Source organism: Phragmites australis, chromosome 8 (genome assembly GCF_958298935.1).
Source record: "Phragmites australis chromosome 8, lpPhrAust1.1, whole genome shotgun sequence".
NCBI classification, from domain to species: Eukaryota; Viridiplantae; Streptophyta; class Magnoliopsida; order Poales; family Poaceae; genus Phragmites; species Phragmites australis.
Window position 1 is genome coordinate 37,658,291 of NC_084928.1, and position 15,425 is coordinate 37,673,715.

The following is a 15,425-nucleotide window of genomic DNA, read 5'->3' on the forward strand; positions in this document are numbered from 1 at the left end:
AAATGGTGGTTGCGGCCATTGTTGGAATGGAAGGCTTCCAGTATGTGCTACTGTACCATGTGTGCATACACTTATGAAGGAAAATATTCTGATACGGACCCAAAGGAATATATAGTATGATGTATGTACACGTCACAGTAGGAGAAAATGCATCTGATGGGGAGTCTCAGTTGCTGATGCTATAGGTCTATCAAGATAACCTCTTTTTTTCATTTTAAAAAAAAACAAATACCCTTCTTGCTTATGAAGATTAAAATGACAAGTCACCACTTCCTAGAGGTTTGTTTCCATGATCAGCATATTATGTGCTTGGAAGAACATTCAACTGCAGACAACAGCCCATCCATAGTAAAAGAGATCATGGAGCAAGAATCAAGGATTATATTATATATGCATTAAGAAAAGAAGCCCATCACTCAAGGCCTTGCTGTCTGCTTTGCCTTGCCTTTCCTTTATATGTAAGTGCCACGCCGCGTCTTCTTGTAGACGAAATAGAAATACAGACAGCCATTATATACAACTGTGTACACTTGTTTATTTCTCTTGCACGATCCAAACGAACACTTTAAAACCGCATCGTGGCGGAGTATCCAAACAAAACCTGCCAGGTTGTGTTGGTCCAGAGTCCAGACAACATCACCATCATATTGTTTCGAATTCAGTTCCAAAAAAACTAACTTTCTAGAAGTAAAAAAAGAAGGAACAGAAAAGGACTTCGTGGCAATGAATGAGATGGGAAAACAACACAATTTTTTTTAGTATGGAGGCCGGATGATGACGCCCAACTGGAAACTGTAAAGGAGGATGCATAATTGATCAAGCATCTAGAAAATGAAATTAAGGAGCTAAAAAGTAACAGTTAGCTAAACTGACAAGATCTTATACAGAAAGCGGTCGAATATCAAGTTAAATTGAACTGTAAGATGAATAAACGACTTAAACTCTTCAGCTTACAGATGTTGAATCAGCAGACATTTGCAGGGAATGCAACCCTGCAGCCTCCAAAGAAGATAAAACAGTGTAAGAGTTGCAGCTGCCTGTTGTGTGCTTGGATGGTCATGGGGCATATGCTTGTTCAGTTGTGTAACTTGTCAAATATCAACGCCTGCATGGAATCAAACACTAGAGAAATTTTGGAGGCACATAAACAACTTACCAAACATAGAAGAATGATGGCAGAACACAGCCTTGGAGCTCAAGTAAAGATAAAAGCTAAGGACGCTAGAGAATGGGAAATGATTAGTGGTGCTTAGTGTTTCTTGAGTCATCTTAAAGATAGCCAGATAGGATTCTGCAGAAGTTGAAACATACACTGATTTTTATCAATACATAGAGTACAATAGTACACAGCAGATATATACACATTGATCAAGGCAATCACATCAAATCCCTAGCCTCTTGGTGCCACACTCTGAGCAGAATTTCGATGTTGCCCTTAAATATGGTGAACCACATTCATCACAGAACTTCGCAGGGCTAGTTGGCTGAAATAGAAATGATATCATCAAGGCAACGAATAAAAATATTTCATGGCAGACAACTATGGATCTACTGGAACTCCTAGAACAACAGTTGGATGCAGCGAAATGAGGATTGAGGACAGTAGAACTTATGTTCAATAGTAAATCTTTTATTCAGTTCTTCAAACATAACAGGCACAGATAGGATTGATTTACAAACCCAAGCCAACATGGATCTTTGTGAGCAAATTATAGATCAAGTGTGAATCATGATGAAAGAAGTTGATAAGTTATGCACCATATAACTGTTCAATAAATGAAGAAGGTTACTCACAAGAATATTCATGCGTCCTCCAAGATGACCTTGTCCAACTTGCAGGCAAGATATGTGAGGAGATAAATAAGACTGCTGCTGGTGTTGGGGATTATCTGATAGATGTGGAGCGCTTGTACATTGATGAATAGGAGGAAACTGGGTACTATGTTGAACTTGCTGAATGGTATCATCCTCTGCTTGATGGAAAAGGTGTAAATAAGGTTGATTTTCTAGATGTTCAATATGTCTCTTTGATGTTGACTGATGCTGATTTTGTATCTGTAAGACAACAAGCTACATATTAGCTAGCGAGTTGAGTTGGATTGGTAGATAAACAAGAACACGATACACAATAAATGGCGCTATATGAGAATTTATTCGGTAATGCCGCGACAAGAAAGAGATAATAACAAGAACCAGCTGGGAAGCAGGAAAAATCATTTGTAAATGTATGTTGCTACTTGATATTACCATGAGAGAAGGCAAAAATATAAAGTTACCTCGTTTGGTGGACGGAATCCTGAGGAACAAACCAATGGAGAGTTCTCATCCTCTGGCAAAGCCTAAACAAATCGGAAGGTAACAATAATAAAAACAAGAAAAAATACTTAGTTTGGCTGCATTCTTGCATTCTCTGAAGCCCAGTATGCAACTTACACTTGTCTCAGGAATGTCAAATCCTGGCTGCACAGAGCGTCTGAACTTGTGCCGGGGTGAATAGAATTTGTAATCTCTTGAAGAAACCGCGACTTCATTTCGACCAGTCAACCTTTTGAACCTTCACATTTTGGGGATAAGATAAAAGGGGAGAAATGAAGTCGCTACGGCGTACCAGAGGGTTTTATCACTTTTATGCAACCGAAATAACAAGTAATGGTATGAGAAAATAAACTGAGATATTGCTTGGATATAATTGAATTCAGTGAACCTAAGATTTCGTTATATTGACAAAGTTATGAATTCTTATTGGGAGTTCATACTAAACTGAAAGCCTTAAAATATGAATGCAGATGCCACGCCAGTCTAATATCAATGAATGGCCTTTAACAAGAAATGGATTCTATAGATCAACATAGTTAATCCCCTTTTGGGGCAGACATCTTAGTAGTTAGTGCAATATAAACAATTCAAAATTTGTCTTAGAACATTTTTGGACAAAATTATGTGCCACCCAAGGATAAAAATGGTCCATAACTGTTCCAAAGGGATATTAACAAGCATAGCCTGTGGTCCAAGAACATGCAATTTTGCGAAAAAATACAATATTTTGGTCTGTGCAAACATTAGAAAGCAAATTATATGTCTATAATGCATGTTCACTACAGACTGCAGAACTTGTACTATCACTGAAACTTGACAGCATGAATCGCTTAAAGATTAATTCTTTTAGAACCGTTCCACTCCCACCAGTTGAATAACAAAAAAGGAAATCTAAAAAAAATAACAAAAAGGCAATCTGTGCAGAAAGGTTAAATACAGGAATTTCCATATGCTATCCCCAAATACCAAGACAACTGTGGTACCAGCAAAGGAAGGTAAGTAGCTTAACACCTAACATAGCATGAATTAGCGGTCCTACCAATCTGCATCCTCCATTCCCATATTGTTTGGCCTCTCTATGATCTCCAATCCATTAATTACTACAAAACGAACTCGTTTTTCTTCATGTACCACAAGTTCAGGAAACATTGTCCGTGTTGCGTGAGAAGTTGCTAACTCCCTCCTCTTGAAGCTACAAGTGCCTATACATCAAATGGAACTTACAACATAAGATCATAGAATGTTCTTCCAAGTATATATTTATAATGAGTAATCATACCTTTTTTGGGGAACTTCTGAGTCAGTTTCCTGTACAAGCCACCGGAAGCTTCAAGAGCTAGCCCTATAGTTTTCTCACGGAACCCAATCAATGAAGCAAGACGCGCATTGACATCACTCACCAAAGTTTCATACAAGTTTGCTATATACATCAATGGCAAAGCAAACCTTGGGTCACCTCCATATCGAACCTCCTGTTGCTTTCTTTTGTTTGATTTATCATCGGCCAGGCTGCAGTCCGAGCCAGAGCAATCCACCGTTTCAATAACATGCTCACCAATAAAATAGTCAACAACGATGTTCAAGAACCTAGACCTTGTCATTTCAATAGGCAGAACATCTGCAACAAAGGGGGAAAAGTTGTTACAGCAAAAGCATGGAAGGGAGGGAGAAAAAGGTACACTAATAGAACACGCGCGCGCGCGCGCACACACACGAGATTGAATTCCATAGAGCTCTACCTTGAGCTGTTAGGATCTCAAAAGGACTAGAGGGTCTGCTGCTGTTATCAAGAGCTGATTGTTCATCATCAACTCTGACACCATGGAGGCTTAAAGAGCTACCATATGATCCATGCATGCAATCCTGGCAGACAAAAGAAGAGTTATTTCTTGAGCTATGACATTGTTGTGGTACATTGCAGAATACATGCTATCTGTACCATTGAAAGGAAATAAGTTCCATTTTTAGCCACCAGAAGAAAATACCCGGTGGTGTTTAGCAAAATAATACTCCCTCCGTTAAAAAATATATAGCGTATTTTATTTTGAAAAGGAAAAACTTGCATATTTTGACCAAGAATTAGTCAAATTATAAGTATATTTAGTGTATAAAAATTATACAATTATATTCATATTTCAAACTGTTTTCACACTATATTGATTTTGTAGCTATAAACAATATATTTTGTGAGAAAACAATGGTCAAAGCCTAACTTTGAAGACTGGGCCATAATAAAATATGCCTTGTATTCTTGAATAAATGATTGCACCTAACAAGTAACAACACTTTACTTTCTCCCCTTTTTGATGAATGTTAAGCAAATTTGAGCCATGAAAACTAACGATACTTCCTAGTTAGATAGGGAAAAGAGTGGCAAAGCGTAACAAGAAATCTCCCATTTATAGTATCAGAGTGAACACCAGATGTTTTCATCAAATGCTAACCAAATACGCCTAATGTTGGAGCTGTGCAGCATCAAATGTCAACCAAGGCATGCCTTGTAAAATGCATATTTCTCCGAAAAACAAGTGGTGGACATGGATTCCCCACTAAATCCAACATCACCCACACCTAAAGGAACCGCCTTTTCAAGTCAATCCATAACAAAATACACTTGAAATGCTTAAACCCATATGCTCCAGTCTTAATCGCACTTGCCTCCCCCAAATCGCAGCACACTAATCGCGGCAAAAAGAAAATGGTCTCATAAATCTAATCCCCGTGTCGCCGTAGCCACGTCCGCACAAATCGGCCCCGACCGTGGAATTAGTTGAGTGGGAAGTGGGAGGAGGAGAGTGGGTACCACGGAGCTGGAGTCGCCGTGGTCGCCGGCGACGAGGCTGCCCTCCTGGCAGCCGTCGCCGTCGCCGTCGTCGTCGTCGGTGATGGCCTCAGGGTCGACGTCGTCGCCGAGGAAGGCGCCGGCGCCGGCCACGTACGGCGAAGCGACGCGGCCCCGCATCAAGGGCAAGCAGCACAAGAGGAGAGGCGAGGAGAGAAGGGAAGAGAAGAGGCGGGAAGGGGAAAGAAAGCCTGTCCCCGAGCCGCCTGTGCTCTCTGCTGCCCTTCCCTTCACTTCTCACTGTACTACTACTGCCTTTCCCTTCAGTTCTCAGAAGCAGAAATCTGGAAAACGATCCCGGCGGCAAGGCACCGGAGCCGGGGATGGGCTTGCGGGCAAGACTGCAGGTCGTTGGATGGTCAATGAGTCCCTGATGATATTGCGACGGAAGGAGGCGCAAGAAATCAAGGACTACGTGGTGGTCGTCGTCCTCTGTTGCTCTTCCTCGTGTCGTGTGCCTCTCTTGTGCCAAAATGGAACTTTTCAGAAATGGAATGCATCTGAACAGGTGCTGATTTGTCAAGAATAATAGTTTCACGGTCTTATCATTACATTGGGTACATAACAAAAGAGACATACATGATGGTCAAACTTGTACATACTCGGGCAAAGACACCGGAATACTTACTCCATACAAGTTGTTGGCAAAGGCAAAGGCACTGCAATACTTCGCTTCAGAACTACACCAACAGGGGAATCTAATGTACAGGAAACTCCACCAGAATGAAAGTTCAAAATTTCATCAACAACACTTTGTAACCGTGGAAGCATCCAATTATTCCAACTAGTCACGTGATCCAGCAAGAATATGTTATTACAAGTTCAGATATAACACCAAGAGAGCAAGGTCCCGCAGCAGCCCTCACAATCCTTACACACACACGCAAAGAGGCAATAGGTCTACACGATCAATTCCGTCCTCGAGACAAGAATGCCATCGGTATCGGCATAGAGCCACTCGCCATCACAAATTCTGGTTCCTGCAATGGTGACAGGGATATGCTTCTCGCCAATGCCCTTCTTGTTTGCCTTCATAGGGTGCGAGTTCAGAGCTCGGACGCCAATGTCGCAACCATTGATCTCATCAGCATCCCTGATGCAGCCATTGACTACAATGCCAGCCCAACCATTGTTCTGAGCCTGCTGGACAGGGTTGCCACCCAAAATGGCACAGCGCATGCTCCCACCACCATCAACTACCAGGACCCTGCCATGACCTTTCTCCTCAAGGAATTCGCGGATCAGAACATTGTCTTCATAGACCTTCAGTGTCACAATAGGGCCAGCAAAAACCTGCCGCCTTCCGTAGATTTGGAAGATGGGATGGAGGGCACGAAACTCGCCATTCATAATTAAATGAGGATTAGCATCGCATACTTCAGCGGTGGCTAACGGCAAGACAGCCATATTAACTTCAGTCCTGCATGGCATCAGAAGAAGGAAAAATCAATGAGCGAAACAAATGAACAGAAGCAAGCCATTCCTGGCACAATAATAGCAACAAATTCTCCAAAGAAAAGCGCCTTCAAATTTATAAAATTTAAAGGAAGACAGAAAGACGACATCCTGAGTTAGTAACAGCTGCCATACCATATATAGATCCCTAGCGGAAAAGAATGTGTAGATTCCAGTTAGCGAACATCAAGAAATTTCGTGATTTCACTATTAAACTGCTATGGAGCACAGTTAGAGAACCATTTTCTTATTATTACACCAGCAAACATCAACCCAAACAAACATAAGGTGCAGTCTTCCATGAACCACCAAGCTAGCCTCAACGAGGAGAGCAAGACCTATGTGCCTCTGTAGCAGAAGAAAAAGCAACTGAAACAAAACTCTCCGAAGGTATGCAGAGACCAGGTGAGCTGCATGTCTTGCCACCGCTGCTTCCCCTTGTGATTTCCCTCTCTACAGCTATTTGGTTCCAATGACGAGGACCAAAATCAAATTTCAGCTCATGAAACACACAGAAAGTCCCCCTAGAACTAGATGGTATAAGGCAGCCGATCCATCAAATTGTGACAATTCACCCAAGCATCGTAAAATCACCCACACAGTTTGAGCTTCGACTAGAGAACACTAGTTAGAGCTTGAAAGTCACCCAGCATCTCCCAGCGTGCCTCACTCAACACTCACCGACAGTAAAGAAAAAACATGGATGTTTTGATGCTCAACAAAGTCAAAGCAAAGGTCAATCCAATCCAATGATCGATGCATCCCACCCCTGGAGGATGGCAAATTTGCCTGACTGGAGTCCTGCCTGAGATTTACCGGAGTGGTGTTTGGTTGGTGCTGTGATGTGCCGCCTGACTTAGGAAATCGGACGGCTGAGGTCGTTGCGCACGCAAGCCCGCGAAGCTTCACCACTCAACCACGGCGTCCGTCCAGGCAGAGAGCTTCCCCGAGCAACGCCGTCGACGAGATCCACGGCGCTGCCGCCCGTGCCCTCACCCCTGCGTCTGTGCGCCTTCCGCTCGATCCTGCACCTGCACATTAATTGGGTGTCAACAAGTCCTAGAGTGAGAAGGATCGATCTTGCACGCTAAAAAAGAAGAAGAACCAAATCCAGGCATGATGGATGGATTGGATTCGATTGGATTCGTACGGCGCCACGCAGCACATGAACAAATCCACAGCTAACTGGATGGAGAATACGTAAGACTTAAGTCTGATTTGAGGACACAAAGAAACAACCTTTGGAACGGAGGGAATCCATCCGAGCTGATGTAGGCAAGGTTTATAAAACCGTTTGGAGCACGAAAACCAATATCCAGCAATAACCGAAAAATCGTGATTATCACAATAGCCACTTGAAATTCGACTAGAATTCGCTCAAAATTTACTCTGTCAAATTTGAAATTCTGCGAGAATTCAAACCGAATCGACGGAACGGTAACCGCTCGGTTTGCACCGGTTGCCGAGATGTTTCGCCGATTTATCGAGCACATTTTTCGCATTATCGGTAGCCGCTCGGTTTTGTCGGTAACCATTCGGTTTTAGCGATTTATCGAGCTGTTTTCTTGAATTTCAGTTATATTAAAAAAAACCAAAAAATGGCTCAAGCTTCTAAAATTAATAATTAATTTATCTGAGCTTCAAATCAAGTGAAACAAATTTTTTGGTTTCCTTGTAACATGATCTACATGGTAAATGTATTTATACTCATAAAAAAGTTGAACATTTTCTGTGAGAAAATGTATTTGCTAAATCAAGTTAAATGCATAGTTTACTCTTTGCTAATTCAAAAATCATAAAACCAATTTTGTTAGTCTTCTTACATGATCTTATGTCTTTTAAAAATACATGAACTCATAAAATAGTTATTTTAACATGCAGGATTGTATAAATGTGCTGCAACTAGATTAATTCATAACTAACCTATCACACCTCCAAATTAGTGAAGTCACTTTTATTAGTTTCTTATACTATGGCTTATGTAGGAAAAATAATGGTAGACATGAAAAGTTAATTACAATGTTGTTTCTTAATATATTCACTTTATGCTTTTGAATTTTGTAAAAATCATTTAGAAATAATAAAACTCTAACGGAAGTGAAACCAATTTTAAACATCCTCTTAAGATACACTTCTACACAAGAAAAATATGTGTTTGCATGTTAAGCGTTTCCTTTACATGAGTTAATAAATGAGATGCGCGCTTCAAGTTTTTTCTTTTTTTTTCAAATTTACTCCATATAGAATATGATGCAAACGATATTATTTTTAGAAAAAAATCATAAAAGTTCTTATAATTGTCTCTAGTTTTTTAGTATTTCTTTTTTGATTTTTTATTTTAAAAAAAATTGAATTCGGTAACCGATCGGTTTATATTATCGGAGCGGAGCGGCGAGCGGTAACCGACGAATTTGTTAACCCTAGATGTAGGTAGGAATTGTATTTAGTCACATATCGGAAGTTCACGAAAAATGAGCTCAGTTGGAGAGTTCGCTACTCTTTTGAGTTGAGTTGGCACAGGATTTTGATTGTGACTCTGGTTAAACGTGCGTGTATAGTAGGCTCAAGATGGAAGATGTAGGTTTATGGATACAACGAGTCACGTCAGACTACCGCGTACCCTAACAGTAGGATCACTCATCGAGGATGGGAGGAGGGGCTGTCGTCGATTTTATAACCACATGATTTGTTTGATATTTATATAAATACTCAGTTGTTCGCGTCACAAGCTTAGAGCAACCGTAATAGGGAAATAAAAGGGCTAGTAAGGTATTACTATCGATAATATATACTATGGGGTGGTATTAAAGCGGGCAGTAAGCTGTTGTCGGTAATAACATTGCTACCCGGTAACAAGGAATAAAAAAATGATGATTCTCTCACATTCCCTCGTCCTCCCTCCCTGTTGCACAATCCGTTGTTGCTCCCAGCACCTCGACGAACTCACTCCACTGCTGCAATGCGTGGTGTTGCGTCTCGCATCCCGCAGCACAATGAGGAGCTCACAGGGATCCAGCGCCCAGCAGCCCATCTCAATAAAAGGCAGACGACGAGGACGATGACCTCCACCAGCCATGGCGCAAGAGTTGGCGGATTGAATCCATCCAACACGAGCTTAGGGATGGCCACCATGACCGGATCCAACCACCAAGAGCTCAGGGAGAACCACCACGGCTAGATCCCCCCCACCACAAGCTCGGGAGAGAGGAAGCTCTATTCGATTGTTAAGGATATCAGTCCAGTGGAGGAGGAGAGGTCGGCGATATCGATTTAAGGCCCGCAACCATTGCCACCGGATGTTTCTGTCTCCCATCAATCTCAATGTTTTAGTAATTAGTTAATTGACAAATTTAAGTTACGATTGACCCATCTCGTATACTACGGATATTCTTTCTGGTTATAAATATAGGTTGTTTTAGAGTTGGATACATGAATTAAGGAAGTGAGTAAAAGGTTCATGCTACCCCCAATTATTCCCATGTATAAGTATATATTTATTGTTGTGTAACCCCTCTCTCTGTCGCTCCCTTCAACAAAGAAATTAAGGGCCAAACATGAAAAATTAAATCAAAGTTACCTTTAGATTCTAGAATGCCTTATATTTGAAGAATATGAGAAATGGCTAAGGATCCATATTTGCGGTTAGAGGAGTAGGTATAATATGTGTTTGGTATGTTACCTAGTATAAGATGTCTTTTGCGTGTTACTTAGTGTAATAAATATCTGGCTAGGCAGCGCCAATTTTTCAATTTGTTTGTGAGCACTGTGCTATAGTGCTATGCATGCATACAACAATAACAACAACATCATGCACGAGACTGTTTGTTTGTTTTGTTTGCTTGATAGGCCGATCGTGCATCATGGATCATATGCTACATTACAGATCCATGGGCGTGCACGTGATGTGGTGATGAGCAGTGTCCATCTGATTCACCAATGAAGAGTTGGAGGCATTTTCTGAAGATGAAAGAGTTGGATGGATCATCAATCCACCTTTCAAATTGAAACAGGATTGCTGTTCGCTGCTAATCCATCAGAAAATGATGGATGCTCCATTGCATGTGAATGTGCATGTGCTCCGCCAGATCAGATCAGATCAGCATGCATGCATCCATCGTTCAGATCGGATCTCTCTCTCCCTCCCTCCCTCACTCTCAGGCAGAGCACAGAAGAGAAGAGCAGAGCAGAGCAGAACAGGGCATGTGTATCAAATTGACATGTGGGTCCAGATTCAGGGCCCACCTGCATGTCAGCGAAGGTAGTGGGACCCAGTCGTTCGTGTTGGCTCGTCCGTGATACAGATAGAGGAGGATATCGCATCCCTTTTTTGTTTGTCGGAAATGCAAATGGGCTGTCAACTTACATACAGTACACATTCAGTAGTGGACAAAGACAAGTCACAAGTGGCCTTTCATTTTCATTCTTTCAGGAGTATCTTATTTGGGGACCCAGTACTCTACTCCGTTCCACTACAACACCACTTTCAGACCTGGTCAAATGAGCCATCCGGTACGGCACGATTTGGACCCATTTAGTTATGGTTTGATTGATCTGGCTACGTTAGAGGCGTGATCTACGGCACACTCTGTTAAATACAGTACCGTACTAAGTTAGTTTGGACACAATTGCAGCACGGCATGCCGTGCCTAGCGGAGTGGCCGGGTGGTAGGGTGGGACGGTTGGGCGACCGAGCGGCGAAGCGTGGTGGGGGCAATATGGCTAGGGAGGGGCGGGGGTGGCTGGGTGGCTGAGAGACGGGGTGGCCGGGTGGCGAGGCTGGGCGGGGCGACCTGGCGGGTTGTGCCTGCGCTGGCTCGTCTAAGTCGGATCATGCCGCGCCGGTTCAACGTGCCGCACGTTCGGCCTAAGCACGGTCCAATACCTCGGGTCATATCATGTTTGAGACGTGCCTATAATAATGTACATCAAGTCAGTCTTAGTAGACCTAACTCATTTGAACAACTTTACATGTATTGCGGCGGTTTTTGTCCATTCCTCCCAGCTTTGCTGCAGTTCCCATCACATTTACACCGTGACCCTTGTTACCACTGTTTTTTTAAACCAAACCATGGCAACTCGAGGCAGCGAGGAGGATGAGGTCGTAGAGCTCGAAGATTGTCAGCCTTCCGATTGAGCCAAGGCCGACGCTAGCTAGTTCCCTGTCGACAAGCGTGAAATCAAACTAAAAGCTGAGATACACACATGCACAGAAACATCCCTATTTTCTTCTTCTGGGTTACGCTCGCTAATATACGACATGTCATGTCTGTTGTGTATTTTAGTGGGTTGGAATATGAGCTGTGCTGTGACTTGAGAATACACACACTGATGAGGTCTAAAACGACAAAACCCCTCCTCTCCTTTTCCATGACCATGACTTGGGGCTTTAAAAACCCTTCAGGTTCTGGGTGTGGTCTTGCATTGCAGACTGCCCTTCCCCTCCCCCTGGACTGGACAGGAGAGGAGAGGAGAGGAATTCCAGCAACACATCAGGGTAAGTGCTCCACCCTTGTCTTCTCCTCCAAGTAGAGAGCATCCGATTCGCCCCCCCTGCTTCAAGGAGTAGTCATGAGCTTGGGACCCAATGAAAGATTACCCCTCCCCTCTAGTCCTGCTTACACACATATATAAATATTCCTCTTTAGGAGAGTATATCGACTTGCTATGGATTTTGAATTGAGATGGGACCATCAATAATTGCTGGATCTGAGACGCATTGGGTCTTTCTTCTTCATGTCAACTCAATAGCATGACTGCATGACACAGATCTATTCTATTTAAGGGTTAAAACTTCTTCATAGCTGATAGCTTATTAGCTCCTGTTCCGTTGGTTCATGTGAGAAATGCTGCTCGCATGCACCAGTTCTGGTGCCCAAGGTTAAAGAATCTGCTTGCTACCTTTGCCACATGCTCTATTCGGATGTAGTTATGTGGATAATGATCTCACTGCAGGTCACAGCTTTAGAAATTTTTTAACAGTGGTTCTTGTGGGATTCTAGGATTACAAATAGCAAAACACATTGGTCTATTTTTCTGGGATCTGGATTGCTTTGTCTAAATATGTATGTGGCCCGCCGAGGTTCATCCTTTTTAGCAAAGTTTTATGAAGCTTCCTTTCGACTTTCTGTTGTTATCTGGACCATATTATCAAGCTATCTCATGCTATGTAGTATGTACTACTTTCCTCCAATAACCATACCATATGTGTGTTACATCAAAATCAAATCAATGCCCACCTGACTAAATAAACTCTGTTGTTCTCGCTTTGTTTCTGTTTTAATGACAATGCAAGGTGGCGGTCTTAGAAATTACTTCTAGTCATACACATACTTTCTTCACATACAACTATTGGTGTTGAAAGTTTTAACTGCTGCATGTGAATGTCCTGCTGTCCCTCCATAGGTTCTTGTTGTGGTCCATTTATTCATCTGGTAACATACCTCTTTTTTACTTGTTTCCTGTATGTAACATTAGATTAGATTCTAAAATGGAACTGTGATGGATGTAACTTATCAATACAGCTGTTGGTGAAGATATGTTTTGGCAGTCCAGACAACCGTGCGCTATCTTCTGTTGTTTTCTTCATCTAGTGCAGAATCTTCTCCCTGGTTAACGCAACTGCTCAACTAATTGTAATCTTTTAATTATTTTCTTTTCAGAATTAGCCCGACCATGGCGGACGTGCAGGAACCGCTGGTGCGCCCCAAGAGGAAGAAAGGTTTGGTGGACTACTTGGTACAGTTCCGATGGATCCTCGTGATCTTTGTGGTCCTTCCAGTTTCAGCTCTGATCTACTTCAATATCTACCTGGGCGATATGTGGTCTGCCATGAAGTCAGAGAAGAAGCGCCAGAAGCAACATGATGAGAATGTGCAAAAGGTCGTGAAGAGGCTCAAGCAGAGGAACCCAAAGAAGGATGGCCTTGTTTGCACAGCCAGGAAGCCCTGGATTGCTGTTGGCATGCGCAATGTAGACTACAAGCGTGCCAGGCATTTTGAGGTTGACCTTTCTGCCTTCAGGAACATCCTTGAGATTGACAAAGAGAGAATGGTTGCCAAGGTTGAGCCCCTTGTAAACATGGGTCAGATTACCAGAGCTACCTGCCCAATGAATCTTGCCCTTGCAGTCGTTGCTGAGCTCGATGACCTTACTGTTGGTGGGCTGATCAATGGTTATGGAATTGAAGGGAGCTCTCACCTCTATGGCCTTTTCTCTGACACAGTTGTTGCAATGGAAGTTGTTCTTGCAGATGGCCGAGTTGTTAGAGCCACTAAGGATAACGAATACTCTGACATTTTCTATGGCATTCCCTGGTCCCAGGGAACACTTGGGTTTCTTGTTTCAGCTGAGATCAAGCTCATCCCCATCAAGGAATACATGAGGCTCACATACACTCCAGTTAAAGGGAGTTTGAAGGAAATTGCGCAGGCCTATGCTGATTCTTTCGCACCAAGAGATGGTGACTCTGCAAAGGTTCCTGACTTTGTTGAAGGAATGATTTACACAGCAAGCGAGGGTGTCATGATGACTGGTGTTTACGCTTCCAAAGAAGAGGCAAAGAAGAAGGGCAACAAGATCAACTGCGTCGGGTGGTGGTTTAAGCCTTGGTTTTACCAGCATGCCCAGACAGCACTCAAGAGGGGTGAGTTTGTGGAGTACATTCCAACAAGAGAGTACTACCACCGTCACACCCGGTGCCTGTACTGGGAGGGGAAGCTGATCCTACCGTTTGGTGACCAGTTCTGGTTCAGGTTCCTGTTGGGTTGGCTGATGCCACCAAAGGTCTCTCTGCTCAAGGCCACCCAAGGTGAGGCTATCAGGAACTACTACCATGACAACCATGTGATTCAGGACATGCTGATTCCCCTGTACAAAGTTGGAGATGCTCTTGAGTTTGTACACCGGGAAATGGAGGTGCGTTTCTAATTGGAATTGGGCCACTTACTGTTGAAGTTGCGATAAGATTAGCTCTGGTTGCTTATTATTGTGTCATCTGTGCCAACTATTCCTGCTGCTTCTGGCAGTGAATAATCCCCGTCTGCTCTCTTTCTTATAGGTGTATCCACTGTGGTTGTGTCCTCACCGTCTGTACAAGCTCCCCGTGAAGACCATGGTGTACCCGGAGCCCGGGTTCGAGCACCAGCACAGGCAAGGCGACACCAGCTACGCTCAGATGTTCACGGACGTGGGCGTGTACTACGCCCCTGGCCCGGTGCTGAGGGGTGAGGAGTTCAACGGCGCGGAGGCAGTCCACAGGCTGGAGCAGTGGCTGATCGAGAACCACAGCTACCAGCCGCAGTACGCGGTGTCGGAGCTGAACGAGAAGGACTTCTGGAGGATGTTTGACGCCTCCCACTATGAGCACTGCCGGCACAAGTACGGCGCGGTGGGGACGTTCATGAGCGTGTACTACAAGTCGAAGAAGGGGAGAAAGACGGAGAAGGAGGTGCAGGAGGCCGAGGCCGCCATCCTTGAGCCGGCCTACGCCGACGAGGCATAGCTAGTTCCTTCCCTCCGATGATCAGCCATTTCATCGATTCTGATTTAGATGTTCCCCTCTATCTAGTACTCTTTTCGTCATTGTTGCTGTCGTTGGTACCGAGTGTTTCACCCTTTATTTATTTGTGGAATTGCTGAACTTATTCTGGATTTACATGGTTCTATCTGTTTAATTCTGGATGCATTGCGGAACAGATTATGTTGATCTCGCTGGGGTTCTTGGCCTCTGGATTGTGAGGTGCTGTTTCTTCTGAATGTTTCAATTCAGTTTGACTGACTGGTGTGAGCGTGATGACGAGAGAGATGGGAGGGA

General features: G+C 43.4%; 3 protein-coding genes across 8 annotated transcripts; 1 reads left to right on the forward strand and 2 right to left on the reverse strand.

Moving 5' to 3' along the window:
* Nucleotides 1-363: 363 nt before the first annotated feature.
* On the reverse strand, nt 364-5,530 carry LOC133927453 (uncharacterized protein At2g02148). 4 transcript variants are annotated; one of them, XR_009911342.1, is made up of 9 exons: nt 5,120-5,530; nt 4,056-4,179; nt 3,596-3,934; nt 3,356-3,518; nt 2,434-2,554; nt 2,277-2,339; nt 1,795-2,055; nt 955-1,105; nt 364-792 (listed from the first exon to the last, which is right to left on the reverse strand). XR_009911342.1 is itself a non-coding variant. In XM_062373927.1 (9 exons), exons 1-9 carry the CDS (start codon nt 5,276-5,278, stop codon nt 1,383-1,385), a joined length of 1,290 nt encoding a protein of 429 aa, XP_062229911.1. In that variant the 5' UTR covers nt 5,279-5,527; the 3' UTR covers nt 1,245-1,382. The 4 variants fall into 4 exon arrangements, 3 of the variants coding, with proteins under 3 accessions (XP_062229912.1, XP_062229911.1, XP_062229910.1); XM_062373927.1 differs by lacking the exons at nt 364-792; nt 955-1,105 and adding an exon at nt 1,245-1,484 and having other exon boundaries at nt 5,120-5,131; nt 5,174-5,527; XM_062373928.1 differs by having other exon boundaries at nt 364-1,105.
* A 232-nt stretch (nt 5,531-5,762) lies between these two features.
* On the reverse strand, nt 5,763-7,855 carry LOC133927454 (putative 4-hydroxy-4-methyl-2-oxoglutarate aldolase 2). 2 transcript variants are annotated; one of them, XM_062373931.1, is made up of 3 exons: nt 7,764-7,855; nt 7,430-7,644; nt 5,763-6,578 (listed from the first exon to the last, which is right to left on the reverse strand). In XM_062373931.1, the coding sequence occupies exon 3, from the start codon at nt 6,563-6,565 to the stop codon at nt 6,059-6,061; it is 507 nt and encodes a 168-aa protein (XP_062229915.1). In that variant the 5' UTR covers nt 6,566-6,578; nt 7,430-7,644; nt 7,764-7,855; the 3' UTR covers nt 5,763-6,058. The 2 variants fall into 2 exon arrangements, with proteins under 2 accessions (XP_062229915.1, XP_062229913.1); XM_062373929.1 differs by having other exon boundaries at nt 7,430-7,846.
* A 4,120-nt stretch (nt 7,856-11,975) lies between these two features.
* Nucleotides 11,976-15,296, forward strand: LOC133927456 (delta(24)-sterol reductase-like). 2 transcript variants are annotated; one of them, XM_062373940.1, is made up of 3 exons: nt 11,976-12,107; nt 13,273-14,527; nt 14,670-15,296. In XM_062373940.1, exons 2-3 carry the CDS (start codon nt 13,286-13,288, stop codon nt 15,111-15,113), a joined length of 1,686 nt encoding a protein of 561 aa, XP_062229924.1. In that variant the 5' UTR covers nt 11,976-12,107; nt 13,273-13,285; the 3' UTR covers nt 15,114-15,296. The 2 variants fall into 2 exon arrangements, with proteins under 2 accessions (XP_062229924.1, XP_062229923.1); XM_062373939.1 differs by lacking the exon at nt 11,976-12,107 and adding an exon at nt 12,257-12,490.
* The last annotated feature ends 129 nt before the right edge of the window (nt 15,297-15,425 follow it).